Here is a 24597-nt window from a genome sequence, read left to right as displayed (position 1 = left end):
TTTTTTTTCCCATTTTCAAGCTTCAGTAAATCGAGAGTCCTATGTTCCATAGTCCAAGATGACTGTGAAAATCTATGTAAATATGGCCTACATGGACCAATGAGATAGCATCAAGGACCTTTCTCCCAAGGAATCACTGCTGGGTAATCTCATTCTCCCTCTTCCTGATCCCCTCCTCACTCCATCTCCTCTCAGTTACATAAAGATACATATTTCTGGAGATAGAGACCTTCCCTATTGGAACCAGCTTCTGGGTCAACTCTAGGGAGATAGAGAACAGCTCTGGATTCCTATAATCTATGAGCTTAGTATGATAAAGGAGAAGTCTCTGACTAAAAGTGGTGCCTAAGGACTCTAGCAATAGTTGTCTGGCCAGGGAGTAGTGAAAGCTGAGCCAAACTATTATGAGGTACTGACACCCCAATCACAGTGACATCAAAGAATCTTCATTCCAGCATTGGTCAAGACCTGGAGAAAGACACATCTGGAAAGGTTCAAACCTAGACTTCTTGTGGGGTCAACATAGTTTCCTTCTCCTAGCATTCACATACCATTCCAACCCAAAGGAAGGAATATACTTATGGAAATACAAGGGTTTTCCATACCATCATCTCTATCATCATCATCATCATCACCATCCTTTCTGATGAGCCCTTAGTATGTATGTTGGACTGAACTTTTTTTTTTTAAGAAAGATCTTTTATTTATTTTTTAAGTTTTTGCAAGGCAAATAGGGTTAAGTGGCTTGCCCAAGGTCACACAGCTAGGTAATTATTAAGTGTCTGAGACCGGATTTGAACCCAGGTACTCCTGACTCTAGGGCCAGTGCTCTATCCACTGCACCACATAGCCACCCCAATGGACTGAACCTTGAAAAAAGAGATTTAAACAGTCACAATTCCTGCTCTTGATGAGTTCTCTCCACCCAATATCTGGCAATCTCCTGGGCACCAATCTCCAGAAACCATGTCAGCCAGTGGATAAATAATTTATAAAATAAAAATAACAATAATAATAATAATAATAAAGATCCCAGCTCTTGAGCTCCTTCTTCTGACTTTGCATGCACAAGTCTCTTCCTCCTCCTGTTGCAACTCCAATTTACTTTATGCTTCTCTTGTCTTGTCTCCCCAGGAAGCACAAGATTCACTCAGTTTGTTCTGAGGAAGGCTGTCCATCTAATAAAATGATCCAAATGTTTATCTTATGCAATTTCTTTAAATGTCAAAATCAAAGAGAGGAACTTGATGTGCAAGGGAACTTTAAGTAGCAATAAAAATATTTCTGTGTAAATGCCTCTCTCCGTCCCCCCACCCCTCAATGAAAGAGCAGCTAATGATACTGGTTAATGAGATATTTGTAGCACAATGGTAGGCATATACTTAATAAACAATGGTTCCATTTCCTCCTTTTCCTTTACATTCATCTTTATTGTAGTTTCTTTTAACTTATAATTAATATAACTTTTGTATTCTTGATGCAATTTTCCTTTCTCATTTATATTCTCAAAATAAAATAATATTAATGGCTTATTATTATAGTTGAAGCTTATGAGCAAGATTTTGAACTTAGTCTCTCAGCCCTTCATGGGTTCTAGCATGTAGAGCTCTTCAAGACTACATTTTGCCCTCAGGTCTTAGGGGATAGTCTTGAGGGGCAGTATTGAGTTCTATTGTTTGAGCCTTCATTTTGGTATGATTCCATCAATATCATTTTCCAGTGCTAGCTAGTATCTCCCCAGTATAATTTAACCATTTGATATCTCCTGGATATGATCAATAAGCAACTAAAATTAATTAACATAGCTAATAAACAAGTCACTTCTTTGTTTAGAGAAAATGGCATTTCTACTATTGGGTCAATCCATTATTGGATAGGATCAAGCAGATTGCTTCTCATTGGGTTCAGCTGCCAGCAAATCTGTCAATTCTTTTGACTTTTCAAAGTTAACAAGGTCACTCTGTCTCCTACATACTTTCATCTAAGATAAAGAAAAATAGACCTAATAAAGATAAAAGTTAGAGCAGGTCCATATGTTCACTAGTCACATGGTAACAAAGGTGAGGAGATAAGGGTCTGATGACACCTTTCTCCTTCCTAGGAGACTTACTGTATTTCTTCCCTCCAAGGCTACCAGGAAAGAGAATCTATTTTCTCTGTTGAAGTCTTTTGTGTATACCCTTCATTCTGGCTCAGCTCAGTTAAAACACTTTTCTTCCTAGGAAACAATCAGAGAATGCCTGCTCTGAATCAGGGGCATCATACGTTATGCATCATCACACAATTCTAGAAACAGACTTACCAACCTCCCTTCCCTGCACTGTAAATTGGCAGCAACCAGAACCCATTTGCTCAGAGATACAGAGCAGATTCTCATTACATCTCCCATTGACAAGTCCCTCACAACACATTTTAATCTTTAAAAAAAGAAAATACTAAAAACAACTTGAAACTAAAGTGATAAACCTGTTTTTCATTTAAAATATTATTTTTAAGAAAGTTATTAAAAAGTATATTGTATTTTAAAAACATTAAAACCATGGGAAAAGTTGGCAAAATCTCAGTGCCCAGGAATCCCACCCCAAAGGATCTTAATCTACCCTTCATCAACAAGGGCTGATATTGGTGTAGAAAGTTAGAAGACACACCCTTGCTTGTTTGAGAAAGTCAATAGCTAACATAAATTCCTTTCCTACCTCATCAAAGTCATAAGGTTGTGGTCAGCATTTATCCCTTCCCCCTTGCTCCATGCATTAGTAAGAAAGTATTAGGATCCTTGGAATTTTGTTGTTGGGTGAGTCATTTCAGTAGTGTTTTGACTCTGTGATGTCATTTAGGATTTTCTTGTCAAAGATACTGGAGTGGTTTATCATTTCCTTCTCCAGCTTATTTTACAGATGAGGAACTGAGGCAAATAAATTGAAATAACTTGCCCATGATTACACAACTAGTAAATGTTTGAGGTCAGATTTGTACTCAGGAAGATGAATCTTCCTGATTCCAAGCCCAGAGCTCTATCCACTGTGTCACTTAGTTGTCCCAAAAATACCTTTGATGATCCCTAACTTATTTGACTCTTTCCATAAGGAGGAAGGATCACCTTAGTCTTGTCCCCTTGTTTAGTAGTTTTCTTGATATTTGCACACACACACACACAAAGTGTGATTGTGTGTGTGTGTGTGTGTGTGTGTGAATTTTGCTTCAAAATTAATTGTGCTCTGACCAATTTCCCCCCACTTTCCTCATTGCTTTCCAGCTGTGAAAAATCTAAAGAAGGGCCTTCAATATGGAAACATGTAGATGAATTGTCATGATTATGAACTTTAGGAAAGAAATGTGAAAAAATATGTTTGCGTTCATTCACTATACAATAATTCAGTGAAAGACATGGGTTTTTAATCGAACTATGAAATCTTAGAATTGGGAAAGATTTCAGAATCGACTAACCTAGGACTTCTACATCATATGTACAAATCATCTTTCATGATAGCATGGCTCTTTGAGAGTAGAGACTGTTTTGATTTTGTCTTTGTATCTCTGTTATTAAGATGCTGTACTAAATAAATACTTGTTTGAATTATGATGAAGCATTTAAAGATTGTGTGTTTCTTGAGAGCCATAAATATCGGCTATAATCATACAATAGAAGTCCCTAAGTATGGGTTAATGGAGATGGCAATTAATAGAATACCTGGTAAAAGAGTCTTAACTAATAAAACTCATGAGTTTCCTAAGAGAAACAAGCTTATCAAACAGATATCTTATAACCACTCCTAGGTTGTTTCAAATGTTGGATTCTTCCATGGCCATCTTTGCTTCTGTGCTTTTTTGGAGAGAAACTTCTTTAATTTCCACAATCTGCAAAATAAAAGGAAATGCATATCTAAGTGCTCCCTATAGTATATATCATAGAAATGCCTACCTAGGGTGAACTTTCTAAATCCTAGACCATGAAGGATGCCCCCTTATTAGTCTAAAGCCCACGACAGCCTCTAATCTCTACTAGCAATCTTATTTCTCCCCAAATTATTATTTTTTTCCTCTCAGTCCCAGGTCAATTCATAGTGTCATAGATTTAAAATAGGAAGGGACCTTAGAAGCCATTTAATCCAATCCCTTCTAGCTAAGAGGTTAAATTTTACACAAGAATAAATTCCAGAGCCAAAGTTGAATCCAGGTCTTCTGATTTCACAACCAATGCTCTTTCCATGCTTGCCTGTCTTCAGTGCAGTTGGGCAGAGTGATTCAAATACTTAGTATCAGTGGGAGAGTGGGAAAGCCATGGGCTCCTGGAACTTTAGAAGTGAAATATTCATCTATCTTTATCCTCTTTTTTAGAGAAATAGGGTTAACTGTGGCAACTAGGTGGCTCAGTGACGGAGTAGTGAGTCTGGAATCAGGAAGATTTGAGCTAAAATTCAGTTTTAGATATTACCAAGCTGGCTATTCACTAAGTCATTTAATTTAATACATTACTAAAATTTAATACATTTACATTTAAGTCATTTAATAAACCTACTCCTAGTCATTTAACCTTTTCCTCAGTTTCCTCAACTGAAAAATGGAGAAAATAATACCTCCCAGGCTTGTTGTGATGATCAAAGGAGCTATAATGCACAAGCACCTGATAAATGCTTATTCCCCTGTATATTGTCAGACATAATTGGTATGCCAGTTTGTTTTATTCAAATTTCTTTATTCTTAGGATAGGCTATTGGAAAGTAATAATGATAAAAAAAATCATAAAGAATCAATAAAGCAGGGGGAGCTTGGTGGCACAGTGGATAGAGCACTGGTCTGGGAGTCAGGAGGACCTGAGTTCAAATTTGACCTCAGACATTTAATAATTACCTTGGGCAAGTCACTTAACCCCATTGCCTTGCAAAAAAAAAAAGGAATCAATAAAGCAATATATTTTATTCTTGAATGATATTTTATTTTTCCAAACACATGCAAAGATAGTTTTCAATATTCATTTTTGTAAGTTTTGAGTTCCACATTTTTCTTTCTTTTTTTTAGAACTTCATTTTTTAATTTAAAAAATTATTTTTTTCCAATTACATGTTATAAAAGTTTTTCAACATTCATGCATATGCATATGCATATTTTTAAGTTACATAATTTCCTTCCACCCTTGGTGGCAAACACCCAAGTGAATATTGTACATACACATTTGTGTTTAACATGTTTACAGATTAGTCATTTTTGGTAGTAGGGATTAGGATTAAGGGAAAAGAAAGAAAATCATGAGCTAGGAAAGAAATAGAGAAATTTTAAAAAGAGAAATTTTAAAAAAGTGAATGTAGGGTTTCTGTTTCAGATTCTGTAGGGTTTTTTGTTTTGTTTTGTTTTGTTTTGTTTTGTTTTGTTTTTCTTCCTCTAGTTTTGTCCATAGCCAGTCTCCTAGGGTTGTCCTAGCTTTCTGGAGTTGCACATTTTTCTACCTCTCTTCCTTCCCATTCCCCTCCCCTTGACAGCAAATAATCTGATATAGGTTATACATGTAAAATAATATAAAACAATTTTGAAATGACTTGCCAGGTGAACATCTGTATAATTCATTATAAGCAACTGAATGTAAGGTGGATGGGGAAATGAAAAGTTATTTGGTAGTGTGAGGGCAGTTTTAAGAATTTAGTGACTTTCAGGAACATGTCTATGGCTACAAGGGCCCTTCATTAGCCATTCCAAAGTTAGTCTCCTTGTTTCTCTTGACCCATCTCTCCTCCTACCAAATGTCTTCCAACAGTACTCTTTATGCAGGTATACTACATGAAGCCCAGTATTTTCCTAGTCAATCAGGAGTCACATCTCCTTCTGAATTTGTAGCTAGTAGGAAGGAAAGAAAGAAACAGATATTTATATTAAGTGGTTACCATGTGCTAAATGATAGGGAACAAGAGTAAAAAAAAAGGCAGCTCTTGCCTTCAAGGAGATTATATTCTAATGGACAATACAAATAAGGGAGTTAAAAATTAGTGTTGGAGGGAGAAGATTCAGGAAATGAAAGTACTCAATATAAGGACATAATTTTGAAGTCTGGAAGTCAGGAAGGGGTTGAAGCTTAGAAGGGCACCATTTTGATGGAGCTGATATTCTAGGGCAAGGAGGTTGAAGGAATGCTCCAGGGAGAGGCCCTCAGGGAAGTTCCAATGAGACAGTCACTAAGGCATGGTTATGAAATCTAGAAAATCAGCATCAGAGGATACCATAGGAGAAGAAATACATACCATAGGATTGCTCCTTCAAAAAAACTTCCTTCTTCACCTAAGTGGGAGTGGGTATTATATGAGCTTCTGCCCTTGCGTATTGATTTCTCCACCTATTCTAGATAATAATCATAGATGATGCTGAAATGTCATAAGAATGTTTACTAAGTATTTGACATATCATCTCATTTCAGTTCTTTCAACAGTCCTATGTAGTGGGGTATATATTTGTTATTCCCATTTAATGGATGAGAAAATGAGTCTCAGAGAGGATGTGACTTGACCTTGGTCTCACAGCAAGTAACTGAAGATATCTAAACCCAGGTTTCTTCTTAAAGTGCTTGCTATTACTCCATACTGCGGGTCCTGCCTATTTTTTTTTTAACACTTCTTTTTTTTGCAAGGCAAACAGGGTTAAGTGGCTTGCCCAAGGCCACACAGCTAGGTAATTATTAAGTGTCTAAAACTGGATTTGAACCTAGGTACTCCTGACTCCAGGGCAGATGCATGGTCCTGCCTATCTTAAGAATTGTATAATTAATTAATTATTAGTTGATAATAGATAATGTTTTTATAATGATTTAAAGTTTGCAAAAACACTTTTAATTTTGTTTTGATTATTCCTCAAAACAATCTTTTTTTCCTTTTTAATTAATTAATATTTTTGAATTTTACAGTTTTCCCCCTAATCTCACTTCCCTCCTCAACCCCCACAGAAGGCAGTCTTCTTAGTTTTTACATTGTTTTCACACTATATATTGATCTAAGTTGAATGCCTCACAACAATTTTATGAGGTACATATTATTATCCCTATTTTACAGATGAAAAGAGAGAGATTAAATGACTTGCCCAGGGTCACTCAGTAATTTTCTGAGACAGAATTTTAATTCAGAACTTTATGACTACAAATCTAACACTATCTACTGTGCTACTTAGCTGCCTCCAATTTATATTAAGATGTTAGTGATTTGACTTAAATTACTTACAAATTCATATTAAGATATTAGTGACAAATATTCTAAAGATTATTTTCATTTTTGAAATGAACTATATACAGAAGCACTATTTGAATCAAAAATGAATTTTCAGTTTTTAATATGATTGTGATGGAATATTACTGTCCTATAAGAAATGATGTTAGTTGATATTTTTAAAAATGAAAAGAATTACATGAAATAATGATCAGAAATGAGCAGAACCAAGAGAACATTGTTTATAGGAAACACAATATTGGTTTAAGAACAACTTTGAGCAACTAAGTCATTTTGAGTGTTATAAACACTCAAATCAATGACAAAAGACCTGGTTTTGTCTTTGGAGGTCTGCCTCCAGAGAAATAATCGATAAATAGGAGTTTGTACTATATGATTTTACATATAGGTGTATATATATAAAGTATATTATGTATGTATATATGCATGTATATGTGTGTATAATCTATGTGCATATTCAAACACATTTGATGGTAGTCATCTCTAGGGTAGGGGAGGGAGGGAGGAAAAAAATTATAAAAAGTGCACAGTAGAGAATAAAAGAAAATTTAGAAGGAGACCTAGGAGGCAGAATAGCTTTGAAAATTATATGTGTTAATTTCAAAAAAGTAAGTAGTGTGAAACATAAATTCATAGTTTCATAAAGAAAACTTTTTTTGTGTGTTGTGCTGTGTACATGGAAATTTTTTTTATCATGCATTCAAAATGTTTTTAAAAGAAAAAAGAAATTAATTTTGAATGATAGAATTTCAGACACTGTGAATTGATGGTATCTTTTCACATCTAGGAAAACTGAAGACATGTGAGTGTGCGTATTTGACTGAGAGGGAAGGGAAAGAAATAACATTTCTCTATATTTAGCTTAATGTAATCTCTTTGTCTATAGACTTTTATAGGAAGTAGTCCATCCATTCATTCGACAAACATTAATTATTTACTTACTATGCATATATAAGTCACTGTACCAGATCTAAGGGGATAAAGGCAGTTTAGAAAGCTACCAATTTTGCCTGAAGAGAATGACTGACCTCTCAACACATGCTACTTCATTTAATCTGACTCGGATCACTCATACCAGACCTGGGCAAGCTCCAGTCATGCCATTAAAAGGCTGAACATCTTAGAAAGATATGACTGACCCTTGCTCACTCGTCTTAGAGTTTCTAGTTGTTATTGACAGTATGCACTGTCTGTGCTTCTTTGATCATAGATTCAACACTTCCATTGTTGGTCAAGGTCTTGTTTGCTTCCTGCCAGGGACTTTGATCACCTTTCTTATAGCAGATTGGACCTATTTTTGTCCTCTTTCTCAGCTTGAACACAATCAATGATTCCCTCCTCTTCCTGTCAAATTTAGTACTATTGTCATCTCAATAGGTCATATAAACTTGATTTCTAGAAATTTATTGTATGGTATCAGCTAATCCTGTCCTCTCTGACTTTCAGATGCCCCACCAAATGAGCCTCATCAGCTAAGGTCATTTCAAACATGTTCTTTTATATATCTTACATATTTTTATTATATATTATATATTATATTAGGCACCCAAATCTGAGATTTGACCTGTGTAAGAAACTTTAGTGAGTAAATTCTCTTTGTTAATGCAGATTGGCAACATAGAGTATTAGAGAATTGTCTGGGGCACTGAATAATTCATGTGTCAGAGAAAAAAACAATAATCCAGATCTTCCTGACTGAGAGGAATCTTTCTGTTATGAGATGCTGAGAAAGAAATGGTTGGGAAGATTTAGTGTTTGAAATTCATCACAAGCAGAGTATATGTATACAACCTGATCTTAATTCTTCAGGGATGCTTATTTCCATTGAAAAATAAGATGATAGAGGGAGCAAGGGAGGAGATGAGATGAAATGGGGTCACTTGTGCTTGCAGAGGGGTTAGCCTTCAGAACGAGTTAAGTTCACTTCTTCAAGTCAGTTGGTAGAATATGGGGTTCATCACAAATGACCTCAATTTTTTCCTGTAAAATATGTTTTGTTTTTTTGCAAGGCTATGGGGTTAGTACATGAATATTATGGAATTTTATTGTTCTATAAGAAACTATAAATGGTCAGACTCTAGAGAAACATGGAATGAATTTCAAAAATATATCTCTTTTGTTTTTCTTTCCCTTAATTCTAATTCCTCATGTTGAAAATGGCTAACCTGTAAATATGCTTAATACAAATGTATAAATCCAATATTAACCTGACTGTTTGCTGCTGGGGGGTGGGGTGGAAAGGGAGGGTGGAACGAAATTGTATAACTTAGAAATATGCATAGGCATATGGATGAATGTTACAAAACTTTTATAACATGTATTTGGAAAAGTAAATCATCAAAAAAATAGATTTTTAGTCTAAGGATTTAGTGTCCATGTTCCTATTCAGATAAGTAGGTGATATTTCTGATCAAGGTATTCAAAGCAATGTCATAAGTAACTTGGTTGAATGAATAGGGGTACATAAGCCTTAAAAAAAGACTAGAAGAAGAATGATGCTACTTTCAAGTTTTGGAAGAATTGTCATGTGTGATAAGGATTAATCTTTCTCAATAGTGGGACACAAGTAGAAGAAATGCATATAGGACAAAGAAGCAGATTTAGCCTCTATGTAAAAACAAACTTCCTAATAATTACAGATATACCAATGTAGACTGGACTTAATCGAGAAGTAGTGGTTTCTCTCTTTTGGTACCCTTCAAGGAAGGACTGGATATATTGATTGATAGATATGTTGTGGAAAGGATTCTTTATTAGGTGAGGACATCTTTCCATATATTCTAGTCTGGTTGATGTTCCTGGTAACTGTTCCCCTCATAAACTATTTCCCATAACTAAAAAGTACCCCCCCACCCCCACCCCAAGGGATTCTTGCTGTTCAATTGTTTTCAGTAGTATTCAACCCTTTGTGACCCCATGTAGGGGTTTCTTGGCAAAGATACTGGAATAGTTTGCTATTTCCTTCTCCATCTTATTTTACAGATGAGGAACCTGAGACAAACAGGTGACTTGCCCAGGGTCACACTAGTTGAGTGTCAGAGACTACATTTGAATGCAGGTCTTCCTAACTCCAAGCCCAGTGCTTTATCTACCACACCAGCTGTTTACCTCAGAATTCTTGGTTTCCTACAAGACTTAGCTTGAGCTCTATCTTCTATATTAGTATGTCAAATTCAAATAGAAATGGGGGCCACTATTCTGTACATAAATATTATCCTTGTGAGACACATACTGACATTATTTTAAAATGTAATACTATCTTGTATTTTAATTTATTTTGTTATGTATTTACCAGTTACATTTTCCTGGTATCCTTCCTACAAATGCCACAACTACTAGTGCTTTCCTTTTACCCACTGTAGTTATTTCATTCTCTGTTCTGTATATCTCTGTGCATTCAATTATAACAGAAGCTCTTTGAAGGCAGAAACTTTACCTTTTTTCTTTGTATTAGCACTTTTAAACAGTTATATAGTAGATGCTTTATTAATGTTTCCTGATTGACACTATAAATGATTACTTTAAACTAGCTTCTTTTCTTATTTGTAATATTCTCTCTTAGTAACCTCTTTTCTTCCTTCTATTCCCTATTACACCTGCAACCGAACAGTAATTATTTAAACTTATCTAAATGATATAAATTTTAAATTATTGGAGCTGGAATATATTTATTGATCAGATATTTTAAAGTAGGATTGGATAATCCCAGAAGAGTTTTATACTATAGTAAGAAAAATCAAAGTTGCTCTAAAAGCAAAGACTTTTTACCTTTCCTTTTGGATTTTCATCACCATCTGAAAAACAGAACCATTAAAATTAATGAAAATAAAGAGGAATAAATTTGCCGAATAAGTGAATTTTGTTGCCTCTCAAGTAGTTGAAGCTGATCCTTACCTTTCCTCCAAAAACAAATATTTATATGGTACAGCACATCTTTCAATATTGCCCAGCCAATTAATCCTCCCATCACTTTTTCCAACCACCCATTGGGAGATGTATCAATAATCTTCAATCCAAAAAGTATAGTAACATCTAAAAAGAAAGGGAAATGAAAGGGTTGAAATAAATAATTGTCTTTTTTTGACTTTTTACAAAATTATTCAGGCAGGATTAGTTTTTTTTGGGGGGGGATGTTGCAGTTTAGTTACAAAATATTGAAAAATGAAAACCACTAAATGTGGTAAACTACTTTTTGATTTATTCATTGTTGAAATGAATCTAAGTAGTGTAGTGGATAGAGTTAGAATTGGAGTCAGGAAGATCTGAGTACAAATCTGACCTCAGACACTTGCTGGCCATATGATCCTGGGCAATACAATTGACCTTTCTGTGTCTCAATTTCCTCTTCTGTAAAATGAGTCAAAGTAATAGTACCTATTTCCCAAAGTAATTGTGAAGGTAAAATGAACTCATTTATGTAAAGTGCTATGCAAGCTTTAAAATACTATACAAATTCCATTCATTATATAAATGTTAGAAATTATTCTTTTTCTTTGTAAACTCCTTTGCATAGAGCTTGTTGATATGAATTATTTAAGATGGATTAAATATAAATTAATCTATCAGTTGCAGGGGGCAGTTGGGTAGCACAGTGGATAGAGTACTGACCCTAGAGTCAGGAGGACTTGAGTTCAAATGCAGTTTCAGTCACTTAATAATTACCTATCTGTGGAACTTTGAGCAAGTCATTTAACTCCACTGCCTTGCAAAAAAAAAATCTATCAGCTAGAGATAAATATATACCAAAATAAATAATTTTGAGAGTCTCTTCTCCCTTCACATCCCTTGAGTGAAAAAGGTAACCAATAAGAATTTTCTATACTTCTATGAATTTGATATTAAGATTTCTGGCCTCTTTTGATTGTTTTAATATTAAAATATTCATTTTTTCCTCTAGTGTTTATAGTCTTTTTATGCTAAACCAATTCTTTTAAAATTTTGTCATTCAAAAACAAATTACACATTTTCTTTTTGGAGGTCAAAAGTTCATTCTGTGGGAAACTTTGTTTTCTTAACTGGTTTGATGCTTTTTTCAAGTGGTAACTTGTAAAGCATCAAGACACAGAAGTGAAACAGTTATTTAGGTACACCTAATATTTTTCTCTTGTGCTAGCTATCAAAAGGAGTGTGAGGAATTAATTGACAACTTGTAGGGAGAAAAGAAATTTATATCATACTTTGTAATAAAATTGAAAATAGAAACGTTTAGAAATGTATAGAAAGATAATTTAAGTTACACAATGACATATTAATTTAGTATCTAAACATCAAAAATCATTTCAGATTAATAGCTTCAGAATATCCAGGAATTCAAAAAAAGATTTACACATACAAAATTGAAGTAGTTACCTGATAATATCCTTAATGCAAAACCAGTTAGACCATGAAACCAATTAAAGAAAATTCTCCTATAGAAACAATAAAAATAATATAAGGTTCACATTTTACTTTTAATAGCATTTTAAAAAAATTCTGAATTTTACTTTAATTCTAGATATATATAAGGTAGTTGATGAAATTATCTGGGATTATTTTTACTGGAAATTAAAAGATACAGAACTAAATCTGGGCTTTGGTTTTTATTGATTTTTCTTTGTTCATGGAAATCTTCATTCTTATAGATTCAATCAGAGGAGTTTTTGAATTAATATCACTGGATCCTATGTATACCTTTAGTCCAATGGAACTTAGAAATTCCAGTAAATGTTACTGGCAAGACCTAAGTCTTAGGTAGAGAAAAAATTGACTTGGAAGAGGAAGCAAAACGGAGGGTAAAGGAAATAGAAATAAAAGATTCATAGGGCTTATGTGTTATATCCTTCTTTCTGTGGAAGGAAGTCACAAATTAAATAGAAGTTTTCCTTTCTATAAGACAAGAAAAAACTCTTGAATGATGTCTTAGAAAGAGTGAAGAGTTCCTAGGTAGGATGGAAAAAGTCAAATAAAAGCCAACAAAAGCCAACAAAAAAAAGATAATGAAGAAGTAGTGAAATTAAAAGCAGCGTTCTCTTGAATAGGGTAGTGGAAAGGTGGTGGAGTGTGATAGTTTGGTTTGTATTTCAGTGTGGTGCTAGGATGTAGTTTGGTGGGCAGAGGTTAAATAATGATTTTATTTATCATAAGTTTGATGTCATCATGATTTTAAAATTTGTTATTTTAGTGTTTTAAAGTTTGTGAAACATTTTATCTATATATCTCATTTGTGTTTCCCAACAGTCCTCTGTGTAGGTACTATAGGTGTTATCGTTCTTATCCTCATTTTACTGATGTAGAAAATATTAGAGGGTTGACTGATAGATTGGTACTAACTTGGGGAGAAATTACTAATAGAAAGTCATAGTGCTCACTTCTTTGGCACTGTTCTGTTCACTATTTTGAATGATGACTTGTGCAAAGACAAAATTTTAAGATACTGCAAAATTGGCAATGATAGCTCCTCTGCTCTGACTATTAATCTCCTTGACTTTATGAGATTCCTAATTAAATTTTGTCACTTTTTTATAGGAAATCTTTCCCAATATCTCTTAACTCCAGTCCCCTTCCTCTGTTAATCATTTCCCATTTATCCTGTATATAGCTTGATTTCAATTCAAAACAATTCAAAATTGCTCATTCTACCCCGCTGTGCCCAATCATTCTACGTCTATTGGTTTTTTGGTATTTTTTCACTTATATTATTCCCTAAAGTCCTAACATAGCATTAAAATTAATACTAATGATTTCATGGGTATCTAGAATTGGGTCATTGGTTAGTAATGAATTAAATAACTCATTTTGAAATACTCCATTTTAAAGGGTATTTACCTTTTATGATGAGGTGGAGGTCGAAAGATAGCAACTATTGGTTGAAGGAAAGTCAGTATCATTACAACACAACCCATAATAGGATGAGGCCAATTGCCCTGCAGAGGAAATAAATTGTCTATTTTGATATTCTTAAAATCAGTTTCTAAGAGGAGCTGACATCTTCTTGATGCTTTCATTCGACTTTGCCCATCACACAAAGAAGCAAATAATTGGCAGTTACTTTTCAGAATTCATATCTGTTATTGTCTATATCAACATATAATTTTGTCCAAATGCTAAAGTAGTCCATTTTCCCATAATGAAATTACAAAAGTAGCTTGTAAGTAATGCTATTATGAGACTTTTATTGGAAATTTTTTTAACCATTCATGCTTTGGCAAGAAATAGTGAAATTTGAGGATGATTTCAATTTATTGGTTCTATTGTATGTGAACTGGCTAACTTTTGACTAATCCCTTGACCTGTCAATGTCCTATATAATTCTCTAAAATCCAGAGTAGTACAGAAGGTGTTGAGCTGCATTGGTAGAAGGAGTTAGACAAATGGAATCACAAAATCTAGTCCCTATCCCTATTCAAAAGGAGCAACTTCATTATCTGAAGAAATTTCACTTGTGGTCATATAAAATTTTTAAACTGTCTGATTTCTTTCTTTTTTTTTTTTTGATGAAGTGACCAATGAAGCAAAAGTAGACATTTGAACATCATGAGGGAGGGCAACAGAATACAACAGGGAGTGATTAATGGTGATTGAAATCCTAGAGTTCAAAGGAATCACAAAATCCTATGGATAAAAAGTTCATCTGCTGGCAGATATTGATGAGTTATGATTTGTGCCATTGGAATTAATATCCTATTATGGATATTACAGATCTATTGAGGTATGTCTATATTTTGATACATTTAAGATTTATAATGTAATTGGAGAAAGTTCCCACACCAAATCCAAATTACTAGCCTCCACCTTTCTTTTTTTGACCCTATCAGGTGTTAAAAGCTCTTGCTATAGAAAAATTTATAACTTAGCCAGTTATGGGCCATCATCACAACATCAAATGTCCCTGTTTTGGTGAAGTACAGGAGAAGTTCCCAATCTTGAAGACACATTGAGAAGAGTACCGTCTCTTTTCATTCCCCCACCCCCAGCAAACATAGACTCAATGGGGGAGAGTTGACTTTTTCTTCAGAGTTCATCTACATTCCTGAACCACAGTCAATAGATTTTCCACCCCTAACATCCTCCCCACTCCCTGCCTATTCTGAAGAGGAGCAAGAGGGCTATCACTTAATAAATGATTAATAAATATTTCTCTACTTGAAATTAATATTTCTCTAACTCTCTTTTCTCTAGCTTTCTAGTTCTACCTTGTAGCAAAGAAAAATATGGCACTACCTTACCATCATATGCTTTTCACCAATTTTGGTCAGTAGCCCAGGATATCTATCACTCCCTTAAATTCATTCATCTTTGTCTCACTTTCCTTTTAGGTCATGGCTGAGAAGTACTGACCTCAGAATAGGAATAGTGATATATTTTAGCCTACATCTCTATCTATGTGTTATCATAGATACCTGGACCTGCTTCTTAAAAGAACTTGGAACTAAAGCTGGAGATGAAAGTAGAAGCTTTGATCCTGATGTCTATTAAATGGCATTTAACTCAAGTGACTCAAGTTTTTTTCTGGTCTAAATATAACCCCACATTCATCAATGAATAATTAGCTATTAGTGAAACCAATCAGAAGATATTTACAATTTGACTCAACACTACAAAATCAAAAGTTACCCAACAATCACAATAAAATGGAAGATAAACTTACACTCCATCCTTGGACATGTATAAACGGAAGTATAAAAGCTATCATTGTGGATACCACGGTCAATGTCATCAGAAATCTGTGGACCTAAAGAAAAATTGTATCTAGCTTTAAAAGATTTAATTGACGTTTTGGTTTCAAATAAGAGCAGGCAATTATGATAGCTATTCATTCACAGTTTTATCTTTGGGCTAAAAGAATCCTGGATAGCTAGTGGGGAAGTGGATAGAGCACCAGGTCTAGAATCAGGATTAGCTGAGTTCAAATGTGACTCAGACACTTACTAGCTATGTGATCCTGGGTAAATTACTTAGCCCTGTTTGCCTCAGGTTCCTCATCTGTAAAACGAGTTGGAGAAGGAAATAGCAAATTACTCCACATCATTGCCAAAAAAAAAACTAAATGGAATCATGAGGAGTTGTTCATGACTAAACAACAAGAATAGTCGTCCCATTTTTTAAACTGGAGAAACCTAGTTATCTAAAAATAGACAGAAGATAGTCCCATAAAATTTTACCATTGTCTGATAATAACACAGTTATAGCAAACTTTCATCTGACATGAGGTTACTTGATTAATAAAATATTTCATGAATAAAGTTTTTAAAAATACCAGAATACAAATACATTTATTACTAAAATATAATATGCATAAATTGGTACCTGATTCTTGTTGGCCCTCATTAAGATTGTTAATTTTTATTGCACAGAAAGCTTGTAGAAGTCCTGGTTAACAACATTCCTATTAATAGAATACTTAGTGATGTGTATATTTTATCTAACTAAAAACAGCACAGTATGTTCAAACAGAAATCTGAGTTCTCAATATTTTAAATTTATCTATCTTTCTTTTCCTCAGAGTTATTATAATATGCTACCATAGGGTAAAAACTCACTCATCCTAAAAATAAGTCTTCTTTCTTTCTTTCTTTCTTTCTTTAGTCTTTCTTTCGGTTAGGACAGGGATAAGAACTGGATCTGTGATTTCAGTCAATCAGCAATAATTTACACATTAGAATTAAGAAAGATCAACAAATCCACATAAAAGAAACAAAAAAATTTGGTTCTTGCCCCCTGGGAGCTTAAATTCTGCCATGAAAGGAACTCCCTTAACCAAGGAAATTTCTCTGTCAACTGTAACCTTAGAGAGTTGCCTAGATCACTCTGACTTATTCAGGGATAGATCACTAGTGGTTTGTTTCCTGGCTTCTACTGGTATGAGCATTTATAACTTGAAAATTGGCAGATGAAACAAATCAGGGTTTATTTTATTGTTTTGTTGATTGTTTAGACTTAAGAAAGTCTAAAGAGAAAGAGAAAATGTTAGTAAAGTAAGTTTAACTTAAAAATGTGTAATGTCAACTTAGATCAATGTATACCATGGAAATAATGTAAAGACTAATAGACTGCCTTCTGAGGGGGTGGGGGAAAGAAATGAGATTAGGGTGAAAATTGTAAAATTCAAAATAAATAAAATTTAAAAAATAATAAAAAATTTAAAAATGTGTAATGTATGGGGTTTTGTGTTTCTTTTTTTGGGGGGGGAGCTGTTTTTTTAAATATTTACCAGTATAGTCCATAAATGCTAAGTATGTGATTTAAGGAGGAACTTTAACCCAAGGCTTCTTGGCTTCACTTCTCAATCCACTATATCATATAGCTTCTCAGTAGCTACAATTTTTGTAGGTTTTTAAAAACCCACAGTTGCTTTAGTATGTGCTGAAATTTTAAAAATTCACATTTCTATAGTGCATTTAAAGTTTACATATGCTTAAAACAACCCTGTGGGAGCAGCTAGTATAGTAGTATAGTCATTGTCCTCATTTTATAATGAGAAGACTGGGGATGAGAGAAATTACATGAAGTACCTGGTATTTTTTTAATTAATTAATTTATTTTTGAATTTTACAGTTTCTCCCCTAATTTTGCTTCCCTCCCCCTACCCCCCCACAGAAGGCAGTCTGAGTCTTTACACTGTTTCCATGCTATACATTGATCTAAATTGAATGTGCTGAAAGAGAAATCATATTCTTAAGGAAAATAAAATAAAATAAAATATAAGAGCTAGCAAAATTACATAATGAAATTTTGAAATTTTTTAAAAAAAATTAAAGGTAATAGTCTTCGGTCTTCAAATCCCACAATTCTTTCTCTGGATACAGATGGCATTCTCCATCGCACATACCCCAGAATTGTCCCTGATTATTGTACTTATGAAATGAACAAGTTCATTAAGATTTATTATCAACCCCGTGTTGTTGTTATATTGCACAATGTTCTCCTGTTCTGCTCTTCTTGCTCAGCATCAGTTCATGCAAATATCTCCAGGCTTCTCTGAATTTACATCCCTCCTGGTTTCTAATAGAACAATAATATTCCATAATGTACATATACCACAATTTGTTCAGCCATTCCCCAACTGATGGACATTCACCCAGTTTCCAATTCTTTGCCACTACAAACAGAGCTACTATGAATATTTTTGTACAAGTGATGTTTTTACCCTTTTTCATGATCTCTTCAGGGTATAGACCCAGTAGTGGTATTGCTGGATCAAAGTGTGCCCAGTATTTTACATAATCAGCTAGAAAGGATTAAAGCATGATTCAAACCCAGGTCTGGCTCTTGCCTACAAGCCTAGTTCTCTTTCTAGTACTCTTTTTTTTCTTTTTAGGTTTTTGCAAGGCAAATGGAGTTAAGTGGCTTGCCCAAGGCCACACAGCTAGGTAATTATTAAGTGTCTGAGACTGGATTTGAACCCAGGTACTTCTGACTCCAGGGCCAGTGGTTTATCCACTACGCCACCTATTTGCCCCTCTAGTACTCTTTCTGTACTGTAAAGATGTTCTCCTTCCTCACTTTCACTTCTTTGATTTGCCTTGAATCAACTCAAATCTCATTTCTCTCAAGGGACTGGTAACCCTGCCCCCCCTTCATTTCTAGGGCCTTCCCTTTGAGATCACCTTTCATTTACACTGCATGTAACTTGCATGCGGGCAGATAGGTGACATAATAGATAAAACATCGAACCTGAAATCAGGAGGACTCATCTTCCTGTCAAATTCACCTTCAAACACTTACTAGTTATATGACCCTAGGCAAGACACTTAACCCTGTTTGTCTCAGTTTCCTCTTTTGTAAAATGAACTGGAGAAGAAAATGGTATTGTTTTTGCCAAGAAAACCCCAAGTGGGGTCATGAAAAGTCAGACACAACTTAAAAATGACACATCAACACCTCTTGCATGTACACATTATTTACAAGTTTTCTCCCCATTTGAGGACAAAGATCATTTTTTTGCCTTTCTTTCTATTTATAGGGCTTAGCACAATCATATAGTAGGTGCCTAATAAACAATTGTTAACTAATTGACTATAGATTTCATACCAGAGACATATTTATGTCTGTTTCAAGTCAAGCTAAGTCAACAACATTAATTATCCATTTATTGTATACTAGGTACTGCTCAGCTCTGGGGATAGAAATATAAGTAGAGAGAAAGACAGTCTGCTCTTAAGGAGCTTCCCTTCTAATGAGGGGAAAATAACACAACTTCAAAACACAGTCTATTAGCTTAAATTTTTTTTCTTTTAAATTCATTAGGGATAGATAAATAAATGACTGAAAACATTGGAGAGTGAAAGGCAAAAGAATGGAGTAGTAGGAAAAAGTGTAATGCATCTCATCCAAAGCATCTCTTTCACAAAGATCTAGAAAAAATTCATCTCATTCAATGAACCTCCTTCACAAAGATCTAGAAAATGAACCTGACCAAGTCGATTAGGCAATCCAAGAAAAAGTCACAGTGAGCTCTGCTTTTTCTAGACCAACTCTGCCTAAGAAATCAGAAAAGACTAGAGAATGGGGAGGAGTCTGCTAGACTAGTTCTTCTAGGACATCACAATGAGCCTTCCAAGACCCAGAAACTGAAAGAGGTCAAGCTTATATACTAAAGCACCAACCTAGTGTAGGGTGCAAAAACAGGTGCTCCCTGACAACTCTGTCACTCACTACTCAGTTCTTGTCAGAATATATATCAAGGGCTAACTGAGGAGAGGGCCTGCTCCCAGGGGAGATATTCTGGAGAAGAGAGTAATAACAGGTCTTGGGTAGTTTACTGAACTAGCAAAAAGTTCAGAAGCAAGTAGTAGCTGTATGACTCTGATGCCAGGAGAGGAGCAAGGTCTCACTTTCATTCTCCAGACAAAGCTAAAGTGTGCAACGAAATAATTAGGGTACAAACCATAGACCAATATCTTTATTTTTGTCTCTCTGAGCCTTCAGAGCTTCTTAGATAAATGATAGTGGTTGATTCCAGAAGCAGTTTACTGGAACTCCAGCCAGGGGTAACAGTAGTGTTGGTAAAACACATGGCCAAGTCAGGAACTGGTAGAGCTCAGCCTAAGAAGTTATCAGACTTTGCCCCAAATCAGACAAGTTTGAGAGTATAAAAAGTTCACCAGGTCACCAGAATGGACTGCCCTTGAGATCCTGGAACTGTGGCAATTAAGTGAACCATACTGATTCCATTTTATGACCCAATTCTGGAGCTAACTCAATTCCCTATCTATTCAATTATGGGTAGAGTCCAATTTCTGTCTTGTGAGGAATAATTATTTAATTTGAGATTGTAATATAACTTTATTGCATTGTTTGAATTACCCTTTCATGCCTAGGAGACTGGATCACTTCTACCTGTTGCTTAATGATTCTTAATGAAGAACCTCGTTTATGCAGACCAGAAACCCAGTCAGATCTGAAAACTGATGCAAGGAGTTTTCTCACAAGTATACATTCAAAAAACCTATATAGCTTACCTGAAAACTGCACTCATACTGATCAATCAAGGACTATTTCTTTTTTCTTTTGATTGAATATAGACACTAAGGGGGAGTGGGATACTTCTTTTTTCCCCTCAGGTAAATTGCCCCTGTTTTCTAACCTCTCCCTAATTGTAAAATTCCTAATTGGTCTTCTAATTAGAAATCACATAACCCATTTCTCTATCCTGGCTTATATCTTGTCAATTGTTTTGATTGTGTCCTCCTGAATTCAGGGTCCAATGCCAAGCTGAGTAGGCCTAGTCCTAATTTGTTATGCAACTGGCAGGCATTGCTTAATAAATTGATATGCTTAGAAGCTTAAAACTGTTCCTCAGTTTTTTTCTGAATTCACCTGCTACAGAAGAAAATAATACTAAGTAAAATCTTCCCAAGCCAAGAAAGCAGCAGAAGGACCCACTAGGACAAAAGATCAGCCTAGACATTTCTCCTGAAGTACACAAAGTTTAGCCCTAATATAATGTCTAAGGTCAAGAAGTGAACTGGAAGAATGAATAAACAAAAGGAAAATCCCACCAAAAAGAGATGCTCAAAGACACAAACTCAGAAGAAGAAGATCTCTAAAATATCAAGAGACAAAATCTCAAAGTAAAATATTGCTTGGGCACAAAACCAACCTGAATTTATGGTGAAGATGATGCAAGAGTTTTTTAAAAGTTTTTGTAAGGTAGTGGGGTTAAGTGACTTGCCCAAGGTCACACTGGTCACAGTTCAGGTTTGAACTCAGGTACTCCTGACTCCAAGGTCAGTGCCTTATCCACTGTGCCACCTATCTACCTGAAGCAAGAATTTTCAAGAAATAATAAACTAAATGAAAATGATATAAGAAAAAATGAAAAAAGAAATGAGAGCTATGGAAATGTACTCAAGAAAAAACTTCTAAAAATTAGTATTGAAATAGAAGTTATTGGGTACATGAAATGTTAAAAGTCTAAAGACTGAAAAAAAATAGAAGAAAATCTAAGTCATCTCATAGCAAAAATAGTTTACTTAGAAAACATATAGAGAATAGGAAAATTTAATAATCACTCAACATGCAGAGGATCCTTTATCAAAAAAATGATCCTAAACACCATGTTTCAAGAATTTATCTATCTCTTAAAACTAGAGGGTAAAGAAGAAACAGAATAAGTCCATTGATCTCCCACTGAAAGAAACCTCAAAATGAAAAATTGTAGCCAAAATTGAGGGTTTCCAAGTCAAAGAAAATATATGAAAGCAGTCAGAAAGAAAAAATGCAAATACCAAGGGTCACACAAGATTTAGCAACCAATAATATGTTATTCCAGATGATGAAAAATTTAGGTTTGCAACTAATGACCTCTCCAACAAAACTGAATGTAACCCTGCAGGAGGGAAATATATTTCTTTAAATAAGGTAATCAAATATTTTTGAAAATGCAATATGATTTGATAATGAAATTTGATATTGAAAATAATGAAATAAACTTTAAGGAATTAAAGGATTTCAAAGCATTCCAGAGGAAGAGACCAGAGCTAAGTAGAAAATCTTAAATACAAATAGAAGAATTCAGAAAAGCATAAAAAGGAAAACATTTGTAAGTAACCATAAAGGACAAAAAAAAGGATAAATAGTTTACATTCATACATCATCCCCTCATAACTCTATAATCATCATATACATATAAATTCATAGGAAAATCTAATTAGACAAAGGGCTAGTAGTAGTTATATTGTTTTAATGAAAATGAAGAGGTAGAAGATACTCTTGAGGGTAAAGAAAAATAGAGAAAATTATCTCAAATACAAGGAAAAAGGGAAGGAGGGATCCTGCATAACATTTGAGTTTTACTCTCATTTAACTAGTCAAAGGGAAGAGAAACACATCCACAGGTAGATTTAAAAAATACATTTCACTCAAGAAACAGGTGGGATGGGGAAGCTAGGTGGCACAGTGGTCTGGGAGTCAGGAGGACCTGAGTTTAAATCCTACCTCAGACACTTAATAAGACACCTAGCTATGTGATCCTGGGTGAGTCACTTAATCCTATTGCCTTGCCAAAAGAGTAAAAAGAAACAGGTGGGAAAGGGAAGAAAGGAAAGGAGGGAATGAGAGGGAAGGCAGATCAAAGAAGGGATTAATCTGAAGCAAAACAAATGAAGGGTAGGCAGGAAATAAAAAGAAAAACTATATGAGAATAAGATGAAAGGAAATAAACATTTAACAAACATAACCATGATAAATGAACACATAAAATAAGAATAGCAAACTATATTAGAAAGCAGAATTCATCAATATGTTATTTATAAGATATGCACTCAAAAGAAAAAGATGCAAAAAAAAAAATTTAAAAAGTTGGTACAAAATCTCAATGTGTAAGCTGAAGTAAAAAAGACAGGGGTAGCAATCATGAACCAGACAAAGCAGTAGAAAAAATAGGCCTAATAAAATGGAATAGGAAAGTATATTTTACTGAATGGTAGCATAGATAATGAATGAAAATCAATACTGACCAAATATAGGGAAAAAGTTTATGACCAAACAAGTTAGAGGTGTTCACAGAATGTAAAAATCAATCATTTTCATTACATAAAATTTAAAAGTTCTTGCACAGACAATATCAGTACAGTCAAAATTAGAAGAAAAGCAGTTAAATGGAGAAAAAAATCTTTTCAGCAAAATTCTCAGATAAAGGCCTTCTTTCTAAGATATATAGGAGACTAATTCAAATATATTACAATGAGGTCCATCTCCAAATTGATAAGATCAAAGGATAGAATAGATAGTTTTCAGAGGAAGAACTATTGACTATCAACAGCTATATTTTTATATCTTCTGAGAGAAATGCAAATTTTAAAACCCTGAGGTACTTCAAACAGATTTACAGATTTACAAAGCTGACCAAAAGAAAAAAGTGAAAAATGTTGGAGTGGCCATGGGAAACCTGGAACATTAATGCACTGTTGATGAAACTATGAAATGGTTCACACATTCTGGAAAGCAATGCAAACCTATGCCTAGAAGCTACTAAATTAGGCATATCCTCTGTCTTAGCAATACCAATGCTAAGTCTATACCCAAAAGTCAAAGAGAAAAAAGAGACTATATGTACAAAAATGTTTTTAGCAGCTCTTTTTTTGTAATGGCAAAGAATTGGAAACTAGGGGGTTACTTATAAATTAGAGAATAGTTGGTCAATATATGGTATATGTGTATAATGAATACTATGAAGTCAGAAGAAATGATGAAGGTAGTGGTTTCAGAGAAACCAGACCAAAGTGCAGACCAAAGTGAGCAGAGCCAGAAGAAAAATTTATACAATATCAATCATATTGTAAAGACATTGTAAAAATCATATTGTAAAGATATTGTAAAGACAATTCTGAAAGATTTAGGAATTCTGATCAATACAATGACTAATCACAGTTACAAAGAACTAAAAATAAAATATGTTATTCTCTTCCTGATAAAGAGTTGAGAACTCAGAGGACAGACTGAGATTTTTTTTTAACTTGACTAATGTGTTATGTTATGTTATGCTGCTTGACTATAATTGTAACAACACTTTCATTTTCTTGCTTTCTCAGTTAATGTGGGGTATAAATGTTAGGAAGCAGATCTGAAAATAATTTTTTAATAAAATGACAGGATTGAACTAGAGAATCTATAAGATCTCTTCTAATTTTGAATGATATTATTGTGGCAACTTGAATAAATAGGAAGCACACTGGTGGTGTTTCCAAAGCTATAATTGTAGTGACTTCAGCTGCTAAATCTGACTTCTCTCTGGTTTTTTTTTTTTTTTTTAGGATAAAGGGATTTACAGCTGGAAGAAGGCTGCTAATATAAATGAACAAATGTAAAGTTTCACAACCTGTTATAAAGGTAAGATAATAATTTATAGTTAAAAACCCATATTTGGTGAAAATAAAAAAGCTTTAGGTGCTGTTGTAAAAATGGGATAGAATCA

At 34.2% G+C, this 24597-nt stretch overlaps 1 protein-coding gene across 2 annotated transcripts in view; it reads right to left on the bottom strand.

Annotated features, from left to right (window-relative positions):
- Positions 1–10865: 10865 nt before the first annotated feature.
- LOC141490012 (putative ferric-chelate reductase 1) overlaps positions 10866–24597 on the bottom strand; it is a 54252-nt gene continuing 40520 nt past the window's right edge. For both annotated transcript variants that reach the window (XM_074190306.1, XM_074190305.1), the window contains 5 exons: positions 15829–15912; positions 14007–14104; positions 12552–12610; positions 11097–11234; positions 10866–10996 (listed from right to left, as the gene is read on the bottom strand). In XM_074190306.1, coding sequence (XP_074046407.1) covers positions 10950–10996; positions 11097–11234; positions 12552–12610; positions 14007–14104; positions 15829–15912 — 426 coding nt within the window. In that variant the 3' untranslated portion in view covers positions 10866–10949. The remainder of the gene's footprint in view (positions 10997–11096; positions 11235–12551; positions 12611–14006; positions 14105–15828; positions 15913–24597) is intronic.

The sequence above is a fragment of the Macrotis lagotis genome, chromosome 5 (assembly GCF_037893015.1).
Source record: "Macrotis lagotis isolate mMagLag1 chromosome 5, bilby.v1.9.chrom.fasta, whole genome shotgun sequence".
Lineage (NCBI taxonomy): Eukaryota > Metazoa > Chordata > Mammalia > Peramelemorphia > Peramelidae > Macrotis > Macrotis lagotis.
This window is presented reverse-complemented; position numbering and strand designations above follow the sequence as displayed.